A 16,779-nucleotide genomic window follows, 5' to 3' on the forward strand; every position below is an offset into this window, starting at 1 on the left:
ACATACAGATTGAGAATACAGAGAACAATGTATGAGGAAGGGGCTGTGTTCTGAGGATATGGCATTTAATGACACATTTCATTATATGAGGTAAGAGAGTGTTGAATCCAGAGTGTAAGAATCCAGGTTCTAACACCAGGCTGCTTGAGCTTTCCCCCACATCTGCCTCTTAATGGCTGTTTGAACTTGTTTGTAAACTCTATGTACTGAGTTTTTCCACTGCAAAATGGAGATAATTATACTTATATCCACGAAGACGGTTGTGAACATTAACTAAGTTAAAACACATAAAATGCTCTACAGGGCTTGGCAGATATCAGCGAATGACACTTACGATATGACTAATTGGTATTACTGTGTTATACAGAAAACATACACAGATCACTGTACTGACAGATGATGCACTTCCATGAAAGTTTGTTTCTAAATACATATGTATGTGTGTGGGGGCACACGTGTGTGTGTGTGCACATACGTGCACACACGTGCCAGCTCACCTCAGTTGTATCCAATTCTGTGCAACCCTACAGACTGCAGCCTGCCAGGCTCCTCTGTCCATGGGAAAAATACTGGAATGGGTTGCCATGCCCTCCTCCACAGGATCTACCCAAGCCAGGGATCAAACCCATGTCTCTTGTGTCTCCTGCACTGACAGGTGGGTTCCCACTAGTGCCAACTGGGAAGCCCATGTATGTATATATCATTGATCTGTGGTATATGGATATATCTACATATAGATGTAAATAAAAAGAGAATATATAAAATAAATCAAGTACAAAATTTAAAAGTCATAATATTAACCATTACAGAAATTAAATTTTAGTGTTAAAAATCTAGTAGTTTTACAATAATTTGTTTCAAGGATGTGCCATACAATCATTTGATGTTATGGCAAAAACAGACAAAAACCCCTCTGGTTTAAAAGAAATTTGTGTTTTTTAGAACATATAAGTTGTGTCAAATCAAGAAATCAGTTCACATCTGGAAATTGTTTCAACATTTGAATTTAAAAAGATCACTTTTAATCATCTTGATTGGAATAATTCTACTAGCAAGATTCTGTGCACTTGAAAGAATGCTTATTACTCATCTATAAAATTAAGACTGTTGCTAATAAAATTCACAGTATAAAATTTTTTAATTATCTGAATATTATGCATGAAATGCTTATATATATATATATATATATGTATACATATAAAACATATTTTATTTTCTAAATGGATGCTTACAATTACCCTTGAAAATGTGTTTGAGGCAAACAGGGGTGTTTATGATGTAATGAACTGACTCCATGAGAAACTGGAAGAAACCCTGTTTACCCCTCTTCTAACACCCCTCCTTATTATGCATTGATTACTAGAAATAAACATTTCTAAGTAGATCAAAGGACCCTTGTAGTGGGGTTCTGCCATCCTTCTCCTAGATCAAACCATCCTTCTCTTTGATGGTTAAAAGGAATTTTCCCATCAAATAAAAACTAAAACAAATAAGAAAAATAATTTGTCAGCTAAGCAAATTAGTTAATCAAATATGCTGAAAGACTTGAGAGCAATATATATAGCACTGTGGAAAATATCTATTGCTTTGTTTACTTATTTGCCATGAGTCCTTGCTAGGGTCCTCTCTAATGAAAAAAAAAAATTTAACGTTTTCCTACTTTATCCTCCATTTCCAATCACATTCCTCTTTCTCCTTATATACCTACCCTAGGAAACATCAAGGACTGGAAAGAAGAGCAAAATCAACTAAACTCTGTGTTTCTGACATCCTTAAATGAAAGAGTCTTAGGCATGACATAGCTTTGCTTTCTGAAACAAATACCTTGGTATTTTTTTTAAGTTTTACTGAAATGCAGTTGATTTACAGTGTTGTTTCTGGAGAGTGTACCATAATGGATGTTGAATTTTGTCAAAAGCTTTTTCTATATCTATTGAGATGATCATGTGGTTTCTGCTCTTTAATTTGTTAATGTGGTATATCATACTAATTGATTTGTGGATACTGAAAAATCCCTGCATCTCTGAGGACAAAGAAGTGCCAAGAAGAATCCTGTAATTATCTCATACTCCTTAACGTATCATATTCCTTAACAACTGCCCACTCTTCATCAAACCTAGTACAAACTACTCAGGTCTGTTTCTTTAGGTTTTTATTTCCTCTTGAAGGCTCCTTATATTAAATATATTTGTATCCTTTTCTCCTGTTAATGTGCTTGTCCGTTTAATTTTCAAACCCATTCAGGGACTCTAAGATGGTCAAGGAAAATTTTTCTCCCCCTACAGCTCTTAGAACCAGGAATATCTACACTTCTTGATAGTTTTGTTGTTCCAAGTGGACATAATGAATTATGTAATGTAAATATTTTCCTCTTTGAATTACCTTCCCAAATTTGGCATACATTTTGGGCACTAACCTCAACCTCAGCTTCATTGCTGAGGTTAAGGTCATTTCTTCCACCTTTACTTTACCTTCTTCCTTTTAAAGTCTTGTTGCTATGAGATATTCCTATTTCTCTTGCAAGCCACCTAATATTCTTTCGTAGGGATGAAAATTCAGATGTTGATAGATAGAAAAAGGGGGCTTCCAAGGTGGCACAGTGATAAGGAACCCACCTCCAACGCAGAGATGCAGGAGCCATGGATTGGATCCTTGAGTCAGGAAGATTTCCATGGAGGAGGAAACGGCAACCCACTCTGTATTCTTGCCTGGGAAATCCCATGACAGAGAAGCCTGGAGAGCTACAGTCCACAGGGTCACAAAAAGTCAGACATGACTGAGCGACTGAGCAGGAGCACAAGCTATAAAGAAGAAAGAATGGAAAGAGGAAGGGATGGGAGGAAAGAAAATGTTTTGAAGGCTGTTTCATAGATATGTGATTGGGCAGCATAGTATTAGATGATAAAGAAAGTGGAGATTAAGCAATCATGTGATACTGTAATAAACTAAGTCAATCTGAAGAAACATTGGATCAGCAAGATGTAAGAAGTGTGAAAAATATATGAAGGTAGGAACAAATCTGAACAAAGGACTCGACAGAAATCCAGTGTTAATCGTCTTTTAGAATTGCTCACAAGTAGTCTTTTGAAAATATTGCAAAATACAGTGCTCATAAAGTTTTCTAAAATGGTATTACCAGTACTTAAAAATGGAATCTTTGTATGGGGAGTGGATCTCTAAAGGAACAATAGTAAGACTTTTTGGTATTTTGGTATTGGTTTAACAACACAGTTATTTAAAAAACAAACATGGAACTAAAAGCCCAGGAAAGATGTCAGGACTAGAGATCTGGTTTAGGAAACTGGAAACGTTAAAGTGTTTGAGATATGAAAACAGCGGAATAAAAAGAGTGAAAAAAAAAAAGAACTGTCCTTTGGGAGAGATCCAAATTACTGAGAAAGGAGAAGATACAGCAAAGTTAATAGACAATAGGAAACACAGAAGAAAATGGAAGGTTAAAGGTAATAAAAGTCAAAGGTAGGGAACATTTGAAGCAATTGATAATTCCAAATTGCTATTAAAGGCATCAGAAGAAGTCAATTAAGTAAGGTGAATCTGAGAAGACTTTCTTGAATTTGCCTATAAAGGGACTATGAATGAGTACTGAATGAATCATCAAAATTTAAACCAAAAGCTAAATTAAGAAAAAGAAATAGAAAACAATGAAATTCTGTAAAGCAATTATCCTTCAATTAAAAATTTAAAAAAATTTTTTAAGAAAGAAAAAGAAATCTAAATAATCTGAAGAAAAGGGGTGTAACTTTTTTAAACATGTGAATTTTATCTGTCTTTTGATTAATCATTAGCTGATGATATTATTATCACCAACACTGGGTTGTGTCTACATAGATTTTTCTGTGACTTTTTGTAGATTAATTTTAAGCTCAGAGAGGCTAAGATCTATAAATGTGGCAATATTAATAACCTGTCAAATACAAAAAGAATCAATTCATCTAAGCAATGGGTCCATTTACTCTCTGAGCTAGAATTAACTGCACTTACGAACATGCTTGCAAAAGTACTCAGCCATGAAATTAAAAGACACTTGCTTCTTGGAAGAAAACTTATAACCAACCTAGACAGCATATTAAAAAACAGAGACATTACTTTGCCAGCAAAGGTCCATCTAGTCAAAGCTATGATTTTTCCAGTAGTCATGTATGGATGTGAGAGTTGGACTATAAAGAAAACTGAGCACTGAAGAATTGATGCTTTTGAACTGTGGTGTTGGAAAAGACTCTTGAGAGTCCCTTGGACTGCAAGAAGATCCAACCAGTCCATCCTAAAGGAGATCAGTCCTGAAAATTTATTGGAAGGACTGATGCTGAAGCTGAAACTCCAATACTGACTCATTTGAAAAGATGCAGGGAAAGATTGAAGGCAGGAGGAGAAGGGGCTGACAAAGGATGAGATGGTTGGATGGCATCACTGACTCAATGGACATGAGTTTGAGTAAACTCTGGGAGTTGGCAATGGACAGGGAGGCCTGGTGTGCTGCAGTCCATGGGGTCACAAAGAGTTGGACACGACTGAGTGAATGAACTGAACTGAAAGTAAAATAATATGGATACATGTGCTGACAGACAAGTATAAATAGACATGACGTTCCTAAAAAGATCAACACCCTCTATAATCACTTGTGAAAGAGAGGCAGAGGGAAGGAGAGAGGAAAGGAGGAAAAATTGAGAGTGTAATTTCAGTGATGTTATAATATCCAGCTAGTTAATAATAAGCATTTATCAATATCATAATTTGCAGACTCAGATAAGGAGCTTAATCCAGGGACTTGATCAACAAGCTCAGAGTGGCTGCTTAGGACCCTCACATGGAGAAAATCATGCAGTTAGTGTATTGAACATGTCATCCCTTAGGGCAAAACAGATGCTCTGTTAACAAACGTACTGCTCATTTTGTATCACAATAAGAAATCAAAGCTGATTATCTGAGGTTGAAGGAAGGCATCACAGTAAGAAGTTAGGATGTCTTGCCCAATATCCATACCTGAGCCAGTGATCAGACTAGGAACCTGCTGACTGAAGAAGTTACCCTGTCCTAGAGGAATGGACCTGCAACCCAATATCAAGTATCTGTTGCAATGAGTCCCTCTGTTCTTTGCCAAAGGGATCTTCAACCATTTACTTACATTAATAGACATGAAGGAAAGGAGAATACACAGACAGTTGGTAGACTACTGGGTGCAGGGTCATAGTTGAGATTGGTATCTGGAGATCCAAACATCTTCATGGTCCCACTATTAGAGTGAAGGCATATGGGGAGGAGATAACAGATGGAGTCCTGGCCATTTGACCAAAGGGTCAGTTTACAACAGGTCCACTGTGTTTACTGATGTACCCAGGGATCACTGATCCAAACGTCTAATTCAGATTGTCATACTTATAACTGGCACAATCCCAAACCTGGATCCTGGAAAATGACTGTAGACTACCACAAGCCCATTCAAGTCATAGTATTGATTGCATTTGTTGTGCTAGTTGCTAGAACAAATTATGACTTCAGATACATGGCATATAGCTATTGATTTGGTGAGTGAGTCCTTTTTTTTTTTATGGGATTTTTTTTTCATTTATTTTTATTAGTTGGAGGCTAATTACTTTACAATATTGTAGTGGTTTTTATCATACATTGACATGAATCAGCCATGGATTTACATGTATTCCCCATCCCAATCCCCCCTCCCACCTCCCTCTCCACCCGATTCCTCTGGGTCTTCCCAGTGCACCAGGCCCGAGCACTTGTCTCATGCATCCAGCCTGGGCTGGTGATCTGTTTCACCCTAGATAATATACATGTCTCGATGCTGTTCTATGCCAACTAGAAAATGAGGTCAAAATCAATGAATTCACAATAAACAACAACAATACTCATTCATAGTTTTGCCTCAGGGCTATGGTAACTATCCCCTTTCACAATGGAATCTGGGCCAACTGGACATTCCACAGAACATAACATTGATTAATTCCACCAGTGACACCACAGTGATTGAAAGAATGAACAAGGGGCGACCATCACATACCTTTTATAAGACACATGCACTCCGGAGGACAGAGTAAATCCTAAAAACTGTGGGTATCTGCCACTTCAAAGCTTTTCAAGATAAAGACTCCCTCGGTGTAGTAGTGTCTAGGGCTACTACAACAAAGCATTGCAAACTGGGTGGCTTAAAACAACAGAAATCGATCACCTTTATAGACCCAGAAGCTAAAATCCAAACATCAAGATGTATCAGCAGGGTCATGCTTACTCTGGAAACTTTAAGGGAATCTTTCCTTGCCTTTCAAAGTTTTTGGTGGCTTGCTGGAAATCTTTGCCATTTCTTGGTTTGTAATCACTTGAATCCTTAATTGTCACATGGCATTTTCCCTGGGTATCTGTCTTCACATGAAAGTGAAGTGAAAGTCTCTCAGTCGTGTCTGACTCCATGGAATTCTCCAAGCCAGAATACTGGAGTGGGTAGCCTGTCCATTCTCCAGCAGATCTGACCCAGGAATCGAACTGGGGTCTCCTGCATTGCAGGCAGGTTCTTCACATGGCCATCTTCTTATAAGGACACCAGTCATACTGGATTAGGGGCCCAACCAATTTCAATATGAACTTATCTTAACTGATTATGATTTTATTTTCTTAGGCTCCAAAATCACTGAGGACAGTGACTCCAGCCATAAAATTAAAAGATGCTTCCTCCTTGGAAGGCAAACTATGACAAACCTAGACAGTGTATGAAAAAGTAGAGACATCAGTTTGCCTACAAAGGTCCATATAATCAAAGTGAAAGTGAAAGTCGCTGAGTCACGTCCAACTCTTTGCAACCCCATGGACAATACAGTTCATGGAATTCTCCAGGCCAGATACTGGAGTGGATAGCCTTTCCCTTCCCCAGGGGACCTTCCCAACCCAGGGATCAAACCCAGGTCTCCCACATTGCAGGCAGATTCTTTACCAGCTGAGTCACAAGGGAAGCCCAAGAATACTACAGCGGGTAGCCTATCCCGTCTCCAGCGGATCTTCCCAACCCAGGAATCAAACCAGGGTCTCCCCCATTGCAGACAGGTTCTTTACCAACTGAGCTATCAGGGAAACCCATATAGTCGAAGCTTTAATTTTTCTAGTAGTAACGTGCTGATGTGAGACATCAAGAAGTGAGTGCTGAAGAATTAATGCTTTTGAATTGTGGTGCTGGAGAAGATTTGAGAGTCACTTGGACTGCAAAGAGATCAAACCAGTCCATCCTAAAGGAAATCAGTCCTGAATATTCATTGGAAGGACTAACACTGAAGCTGAAATTCCAATCCTTTGGTCACCTGATATGAAGAGCCGACTCACTGGAAAAGACCCTGATGCTGGGAAAGATTGAAGGCAAGAGGAGAAGGGGGTGGCAGAGGATAAGATAGTTAGATAGCATCACCAACTCAATGGACCTGAATTTGAGCAAACTCTGGGAGATAATGAAGGACAGAGGGGCCTGGTATGCTGCAGTCTATGGGGTCACAAACAGTCAGACACAAGACAGTGACTGAACAAAAACGACCAGTTATATCTGCAATGATCTTATTCCCAAATAAGGTCACCTGCTGTGGTACTGGTGGTACTGGGGATTAGGATTTCAACAAACCTTTGCTGGAGAATGCAATTCTACCCATAAAATCTAGGAATGTCTGTAAATTACAGTGAGAAAGAAAAATTTTCCCAATAGGCAGAATTTTCAGTGACACATCTGATCATCTACTTTGTTTTTGTTATTTGTTTATTTGTTTTTTGATTGCCCCGCATGTAGGATCCTAGTTCCTTGAGCAGGGATCAAACCCACACCCGCTGCAGTGGAAGCATGGAGTCTCAACCACTGGGCTGCCAAAGAAGTCCCTGATCATCCACTCTGTATAGAAGGATAAGGAAAAACAAATGTCCAAAAATTAGAAAAGACTCATGGGCAATGGTGAATGGCTAGGCAGGAAACTGGGAAGAAAAAAGGTGGAAACTAAGACTATCTGAGGTGGAGTCACATGGATGGACATAGGGTAATGAGTACAAGTGTGAAGATTTTTATAACACCCATCAAAAATGATGCACTAAACAACCAAACAGACAAAAGGGCTCAGCCAGTTGATGTCACTCAGCCTTGTCAGCAGTCTTCTCAACACCAGTATGGTAGACACATCCACAAAGTACAAAAGATCAAGGACCCAACAGCAGACTCCACTCACTAAGGCGGATCCAGCTACTCTGCTCCTCCGGGTCCAATTTTCCAGCAAAAGAGACCAATGTTGAGTCTCTCAGAGGGCGTTAGTCCTCGAGGAGATCAATGAACTCTTGTTGACAGTTTGACTATGCTGGCTCCTTTTTGTCCCTGAAGGGACAGCAACTTACTCCCATGGGAACACCTACCTGTTCCAGATATGAATGTGCTTTTTGCTGCCTACCTGACCTTAGTTGGCACCACTATCTGGGTGCCTACAAAATACCTAATCCACAGGCATGAAATCCAATACAACAGAGCACCCCAACCAGGAAACCCACTGTACAACAAAAAAAGGCGTGAGAGAGAGCTCATAATCATGAGATCCTCTGGCCTAATCACTTCGTGCCCCATCAGAAGTTGTCAGCCTAAAACTGTTGGAATAGCCCACAGGAGGTACAACTGAATCTCCAGCTCAGAGGCAATACCGTTCAAGGACAGGGCGCTGTCTTTGAGAACAGTCTTACCAGGAAAAACAGCAAGTACGTCACTGAACTACAAACTCTGACTTCCGTGTGAGCGCTCGTAAGCTTCTTGTGCCCAGGTCCCAGCAAACAAGATGCAGAGACACTGTCTTGTGAAGAGTTACTCTTGCTGATTGGCAAGGGAGATGGGACTGCTGTTACAGAGTGGGGGTAGAGAGTAACAAGCGACAAACTTGAGTGGCCCTCCCAAGAACCTCTTGGTACTTCTTAATAGAATTTTAAATGAGGATGAGAAATTTAGCAACTTCAACATGAGGACAATAGGATTACCATGGACTCCATCATCTTGAAACTAACAGAGGTGACAGCTGAAGACAGAGGATACAGGATGAACAGTAGAAGAAGGAGATGATGAGAACCACCTCTGGCCCCCAAACCAACAGCAGTGCTGGGGACTGTAGCTCATCCCACTAACTCTCCTCTTCTGAATGACCTTTCTGGGAGAAAGGCCCTTGGTGCTGTGGAAGAGCTGCTCCCTGCAAGTATAAAATGGATCCATATGTCACATGGGGTGAACCGTAGCAGGCATGGGGACACAGCACTCAGATACCCTTGGAAAAAGGCCTCACTGCCTGGCTGTGGGAAGATGCTGAAAGGACAGCCTCCAGCTATTAACCCTTCTGGGGTCTGCCTCAGTTTCAAGCTGAGATCACATTTGGAAGGCAATCCTCAAGCAATGACTAGACGCAAAAGAGGTACTAAGTGCCTGAATGTTTCACCCAAACTTTAACAAACAGCCTTTCCTCTGGAGCTTTCTGAGGTGCTGGGAGAGTCTTTGTAACTTTGGTTCAAGAGTCTGACCCTCCAGTACTCTTGCCTGGAGAATCCCTTGGACAGAGGAACCTGGTGCGCTACAGTCCATGAGGTCATGGAGACAAACACAACTGAGCAACTGACACAACATAAAATTGAGGAGATACTTGATGGTGCAAGGGTACACTTTATCTACTCTCCCATCTCCTGCAGGAAGCAGGACGGGGCAGGCAGCACCTGGGAGGCAGGATGGCTCACCCCCATCCCCCATCCCTTCTGGAAGTCTTGGGGCCTCAATGCCTGCAACAGCTGGCCTTGGGCAAATAAAAGACTAAGTTGTTTACTGGCAAAAAAAAAAAAAAAGAGTCTGACCCTGGGTCTTCCCGGGTGGTCCAGTGGCTGGGACTCTGCGCTCCCAGTGCCGGAGGCCCCGGTTTGATGCCTGGTCGGGGAACTCAATCCCACATGTTGCAACTAGTTTGTATGCCACAACTAAAAACATCCTGAGTGCCGCAACCAGGACTGAAGATCCCACATGTGGCGATGAAGATCCAGCACAGCCAAATAAATACATAAATATTAAAAAAAAAAGAAGAAGAAGAAGATTCTGACCCTGCTCAGTCCTGCTTCCTCACTTTCCCTTTCACAGGTGTTACTTCCCCAGAAAACCTTCTCTCTTCTGACCCCCACTGTCTGCTTCCTAGAGAAGCTAATGTCAGACAAGCAACAACTCAAGATTTCTTGTTTGAGAGCTATTAAATGTACAAGAATGACTTTAAAAACATAAACTACTTGAAACAAAGTGAAAAGGTGAAACCATTTTATAGAAATCAGATGTTAACTAGCAGAAAACATTGAACTTACAGAAATTCATTTAATTCACTAGCATATGGTATTCCCTTTTGATCATAAAGTGAATCATAAAACAAACTTTGACCTTGTATCTAACTTCATCTTCAGAAAAAGTATGCTATCAATTGTTAGATACCTCCAACTCTTATTTTTAATAACAAATTGAGAAAGAATACTCCACTCAGAAATAGTGTACAGAAGATAAGCTGACAATTGGTTGGAAGAAGAAAGGTTGGGGACTTAGTCCAACTTTTTAAATTTAGTCCCCGATGTACTTGAGGATAAAAAAATATAGGGCCTTCTCCAAAATCACTATGCATACATCCGTGCTCAGTCACGTCCAACTCTTTGCAACCCCACGGACTGTAGCCCACCAGGCTTCTCTAGCCATGGGATTTCCCAGGCAAGAATACTGGAGTGGGTTGCCATTTCCTCCTCTAGGGATCTTCCCAACCCAGGGATTGTACCCGGGTCTCCTGTATCTTCTGCATTGACAGGTGAATTCTTCACCACTGAGCCACCTGGGAAGCCCAAATCACCACAGATATCCTCTTTATTTCAGCAGGAAAGGTCACAGGGATCCCTACATATTTGGCATCTGAGATGCCTGTCAAGCTCCCTTTATAGGAATTCCCAAAGGCCCATCACAAAGTCTCAAGAAGATGGCAACAGCCACGTAGTAGAATCTTCAGTTCCTCCAGGGCTACTATTTATGCCCTCTGTGTTTCAGATTCTGCATTTCAGTAAAAATTAGGTCATTATCTCAGAAGCAGTTTACAGAAGAGCTAATTCATGTCCTAAAAACAAAAACTGGCCCAAAGCTAAGAGGCTGATAATCTTACAACCTCATCCAGGACAGTGTTCAGGCTGAGATATAACTACTCAGATATAACTACTAACTAGACCCCAATAATCCAATATTCAACCTGTGTGCAGTCAATATCTTTCTCTCTATCACCCATGGAAATCAACTGATCTTCTCACTACAGATAGAAATTCTCCAGGACTTATGAGGGGAGCTACCTCAGTAAACACCAGCTAAACTAATCCCATCCTTTCCTTCCAACCTTTACAAAAAGTCTCTGCCTTGCAGCTACCCAGCTGGCATGCATCTCAGTGGATGGGGGATGAGAGATGACGTTTATGTGATAGTGAAGCAGAGAGGGCTTTGAAACAAAGGCTGAGGGAGCTGGGAGAAGGCAGAGCCCACCCAGCACCACCACCGTCACCACCACCAGTCCAGTAAGTGTGGAAATGAGTGACCTCTAGCTGGTACAACTTGGGCTGGGGGGACGTCTTAGCAAGGGACTAGGCACAAGTTAAGACAAAGAGGTAGAGAGGGTGATTTGTGAAGAAGGCAAGTTTATCATGAGTTGAGGCAAACTGAATGTGTGTCCATCTTCATACTCTCGTCTTCCTCATTGACTCCTACTCGCCCTTTAAAAGTAAATCAGCTGACATGCCTTAAGAAGCCTTTCCTGTTCACATTCAAACCTTGACTTAGTACTACTTCAGGGTGTTGCTGTGAGACCTATGATAGCATATGTTACCTTCTGTCGTAACTGCCTTCCTAAATTGAGATATAATTCACAAACCATAATATTCAAACTTCCAAGGTACACAATTCAACGGTTCTTAGTACAGTTACAAAGCTGTACAGTCATCACCAACATCTAATTCCAGAACATTCTATCACCCCAGAAAGACAGCCCATACCCACTGGCAATCGTTCTTCTTTCACTCTTCCTTCCAGCCCTTGACAAAGACAACCACAAATCTACTTTTGTCCTTATGGATCTACCAATTGTGGACACTTTATATAAATGGGACTATACAGTTTATAAATTTTTTACCTGCCTCCTTTCCTAAATCTAATATTTTCAAAGTTTATCCATGTCATAGCAGAGAAGAATATTTCACTCCTTTTTATAACTGAATAATATTCCATTGTTATCTATGTATACCACATTTTTTTATCCATTCATCAGTTGATGGACATTTGGATTGCTTCCCTTTTTTTCCTTTTTTCCCTCTTTTGTCCATGCCATGCAGCATATGGGATCTTAGTTTCCTGACCAGGGATTGAACCCATACCCCCTGCAGTGAAAGCTCAGAGTTTTAACCACTAAACCACAAGAGAAGTCCCGGAGTTTCTGCCCCTTTCTGGCTGCTATGAATAATGCTGCTATGAACACCAGTGTATAAGTTTTTAAGTGGACCTAAGTATTCAATTCCCTTGGATATACACTTAGGAGTGGGATTACTGGGTCATATGGTAACTATTTGAAGAACCACCAAACTATTTCCCATTGTATATCCCCACCAGCAACATCACTGTCTTTTTTTTATCCAGCCCTCAATTTTCTGGAGGGCAGGGGACTGACAAGTCTTCTATAGCAGCCCCCGCACCTAGTATAACACCTAGGGCAGCACGGTTGTCTATGAGTATTTGTGAAGTGAACAACTAAGGAATTTGATTTAACCTTGTGCTTTCCTTCCAGCAAAATACTCTCTCCCAATATCTTTAACCGGCCTCTTTTATCTATTCTAAGAAAATGACATACTCTTAGGTGCCAGCAATTCTTGAAATGGGTGGTCTATGATTGCTGGAGAATAGGATTGTGACCTGCCTGGGGCTGCTCACCCACACATTAGAGAAGCTAAGATAATCTCATAGTAGAATCACGTGTTTTCAAGTTAGTACCAGTTGGCGGGCAGGCAGATGTTCACGCATATTTTCAAAGTGAACCTCAGCAAAATAGGTAGGAATGTTTGGTGTCCAGACTCTGCTGGCCCTGCTGCCAATAACACTACAGTGAACCTGGGTAGAGAAGGGAACAAAAATAACTCCCACATGGGGCAAGAGGAAACATATGGGGCCCATCCCATATGTGGGTAGACTTTCCCTTCTCCAGGGGACCTTCCCAACCCAGGGATCGAACCCAGGTCTCCCGCATTGCAGGTAGATGCTTTACCAGCTAAGCCACAGGGGAAGCCCAAGAATACTGGAGTGGGTAGCCTATACCTTCTCCAGCAGATCTTCCTGACCCAGAAATCAAACAGGGGTCTCCTGCATTGCAGGCGGATTCTTTGCCAACCGAGCTATCACAGAAGCCCCAAATGAGTGTGGAAGCAGATTCATGCTCAGAATCTCCAGAAAAGAACTCAGTCTAGTCAACACCAGGATTTCAACTTTGAGATACAGAGAGCAGAGAATCCAGCCAAGCCACTGTACTCTGATTTCTGACCTACAGGACAATAAATAAATACATTTGTGTAGTGTTCAGCCACTCAGTTTGTAGCAATGTGTTATGACAGCAATAGAAGACTAATATATTACTGAATGTCAGCATATTAAATGCCAATATTCTATGGTCCTGAAGTATGAGAACTACTACTTTAATGGAAAGATTCATTAAAATTGCACATTTCCAGGACAGATTCACAGTCCACTACCAAATGTTATTTTTATAGCAAATCCATGGGAGACTTCTACTCGTAATTACTGAGTATTCTTTTACATGTCACCTAAGAATAATGTGGGCTTCCCTGGTGGCTCAGTGGTAAAAACTTTGCCCGCCAATGCAAGATATGTGAGTTTGATCCCTGGGTCAGGAAGATACAGTATTCTTTTCTTTACTTGTTTTTTAATTGAAGGATAATTGCTTTACCGAATTTTGTTGTTTTCTGTCAAACATCAACAAGAATCAACTATAGCTAGGGAAATGCTATGGACAGGAGAGCCTGGCGAGCTACGTCTATGGGATCAGAAAGAGTCAGGCACAACTTAACGACTAAACAACAACAGCAAGAATAGTATACCGATTTCTAAGTAATTATCTTCTCCAACATTTACAACTTTAGCATTAACTTTTAAAAAGAAAATAGATAATTACTTGTCAAGTCTTTTTCAAATTGTCTTACGTTTATTCACTTTAGATGTACGTCTCTTTCCTAATACATTTAATGTATTTTATTAAATTCACATTTCATATAACCAGGTATGACTCACATTAACAAAAGTCAGTGATTGTTAATAGAATCCAGTGAATCAGTGTTTACAAAAACATGAGAATGTAAAGGAAGCCAAAGATTTATAGGCCTCAAAAGTACAAAGGCAAAAAGCACTCGTAGTTTTTGTGTAAAGCCAATAATATAGAATTGTGTTTTAATAGGACTTTATTGGTATGATGACCATATTTCAGTATCGATATTTTTTAAATTAGTAGCTCACAGTTGCTTGTGGCTTTCTTGCAACCATACAACACTTCCTCCAATCCCTGATCTGCACAACACATGCTTAGACTATTCCAAGTTCTACCGGTTCCAACTAGTGCTTCTAAATTACCACAATGCCAACAAAACTGGATTTTCAGACTCTGCAAAATGTAATATAAAATCAGTTTGGAACATGGACACTTAACTTTTTCTGAGTTCTTTCAGCCAACCTTGCAACCTCTATAGCTGCCTTTCTTGCTTCAAAATCTTCTCTTCTCACCACCTCTCCAGTACCTCGGTAGCCTAGCTCCACCAACTGGCGGGCCAGACCTTCATCCTAAAAAGAAGATCGATTGTTAGGTTTGTGGATGAATGAGACATTTTATCAATGTATACTGAATAACTGTTTCAAATGAAAAAGCAAATGTATTATTTAAATATGAGACAAGATATGTTAGACATGAAAAGTTAGAATTCTTTCCAACAATACTTTTATAAACATCTGATTTGTCATCCCTTTCCCAGAGATGTAGGATGGGAAAAAAATATTAATAACATCACACACTAAGTTTTCTCTAAGGGATTGGGAGACAAAAGTCTGTTATGTTTTTAATCAATTTATGAGAAGAGCTGTAGATAATTAATAAAGTATCCTTAAAACAATAAAACTAAGAGACAATAGTATTTATACAAGAAAGACTTTATAAAAAGCAATTGCACAAAAAAGAAAACTGAGTTGCTTTCAGAAAGCTCAATACTTCAGAGACTTACTTCCTTGAAGTCAATTAACTGATGACACAGGGCATTACAACTTCAAATACAAAGCAAAGAGCAGACGAATTTCCTGTTTGAGTAGGATATTGTTTCCATATAATGTCGCTACCAATAAAAACAGAGAAGTAGAAACCCAAGATGACCACAAAAAGCTTCAAACTGAAAAAAAAAAAAATATTTCCCTACAATTCTCTGGACCTTTTATATTTCAGTTCAGTTCAGCTCAGTCGCTCAGTTGTGTCCAACTCTTTGCGACCCCATGAACCACAGCACGCCAGGCCTCCCTGTCCATCACCAACTCCCGGGTCCACCCAAACCCATGTCCATTGTGTCGGTGATGCCATCCAACCATCTCATCCTCCATTGTCCCCTTCTCCTCCAGCCCTCAATCTTTTCCAGCATCAGGGTCTTTTCAAATGAGTCAGCTCTCCGCATCAGGTTACTTTAAAAATTGTCACACACATTTCTGTTATTTGCATAACATATTCAAAAAAGAGCAGCATCTCCCCATTGAAGAGGTGATATTTTACTTGAAGTTACTAATATAAAGGCTTAAGTATTACTTGCGTGTGCATGCACGCTAAGTCGCTTCAGTTGTGTCTTTGTGACCCTATTAACACTAGCCCACCAGGCTCCTCTGTCCATGGAATTTTCCGAGCAAGAACACTGGAGTGGGTTGTCATGCCCTCCTTTAGGAGATCTTCTGCAGCCAGGGACCAAACCCATGTCTCTTACATCTCCTGTATTAACAGGCGGGTTCTTTACCACTAGCACCACCTAGGAATCCCATATTACATAACAATATGTATATTAACATTTTACATTATCCCTTATATTACCATCTTAATTAAGGAGAAAATTTCTGTAATATTGTGAAAATAGCATTTATTTTATTGCTACAGACCCTCACTTAATACATCACTGCTGAATGCAAGAACTGCCTCAGTTCAGTTCAGTTCAGTTCAGTCACTCAGTCGTGTCCGACTCTTTGTGACCCCATGAACCACAGAACTCCAGGCCTCCCTGTCCATCAACAACTCCCGGAATCCACCCAAATCCATGTCCATTAAGTCAGTGATGCCATCCAACCATCTCATCCTTAGTTTTCCCCTTCTCCTCCTGCCCTCAATTTTCCCAGCATCAGGGTCTTTTCAAATGAGTCAGTTCTCCACATCAGGTGGCCAAAGTATTGGAGTTTCAGCTTCAGCTGAAACTTCATTCCCTCCAGCTTCATTCCCTCCAATGAATATTCAGGACTGATCTCCTTTAGGATGGACTGGTTGGATCTCCTTGCAGTCCAAGGGACTCTCAAGAGTCTTCTCCAACACCACAGTTCATAAGCATCAATTTTTCGGTGCTCAGCTTTCTTTATAGTCCAACTCTCACATCCATGCATGACCACTGGGAAAACCATAGGCTTGACTAGATGGATCTTTGTTGACAAAG

General features: G+C 40.5%; 1 protein-coding gene across 2 annotated transcripts in view; it reads right to left on the reverse strand.

Moving 5' to 3' along the window:
• Nucleotides 1–16,779, reverse strand: part of CFAP299 (cilia and flagella associated protein 299) — a 637,609-nt gene that overhangs the window by 607,547 nt on the left and 13,283 nt on the right. For both annotated transcript variants that reach the window (XM_061145195.1, XM_061145194.1), the window contains exon 2: nucleotides 14,766–14,896. In XM_061145195.1, the coding sequence (XP_061001178.1) occupies nucleotides 14,766–14,896 (131 nt within the window). The remainder of the gene's footprint in view (nucleotides 1–14,765; nucleotides 14,897–16,779) is intronic.

This window comes from Dama dama, chromosome 6 (genome assembly GCF_033118175.1).
Source record: "Dama dama isolate Ldn47 chromosome 6, ASM3311817v1, whole genome shotgun sequence".
Taxonomy (NCBI): Eukaryota; Metazoa; Chordata; class Mammalia; order Artiodactyla; family Cervidae; genus Dama; species Dama dama.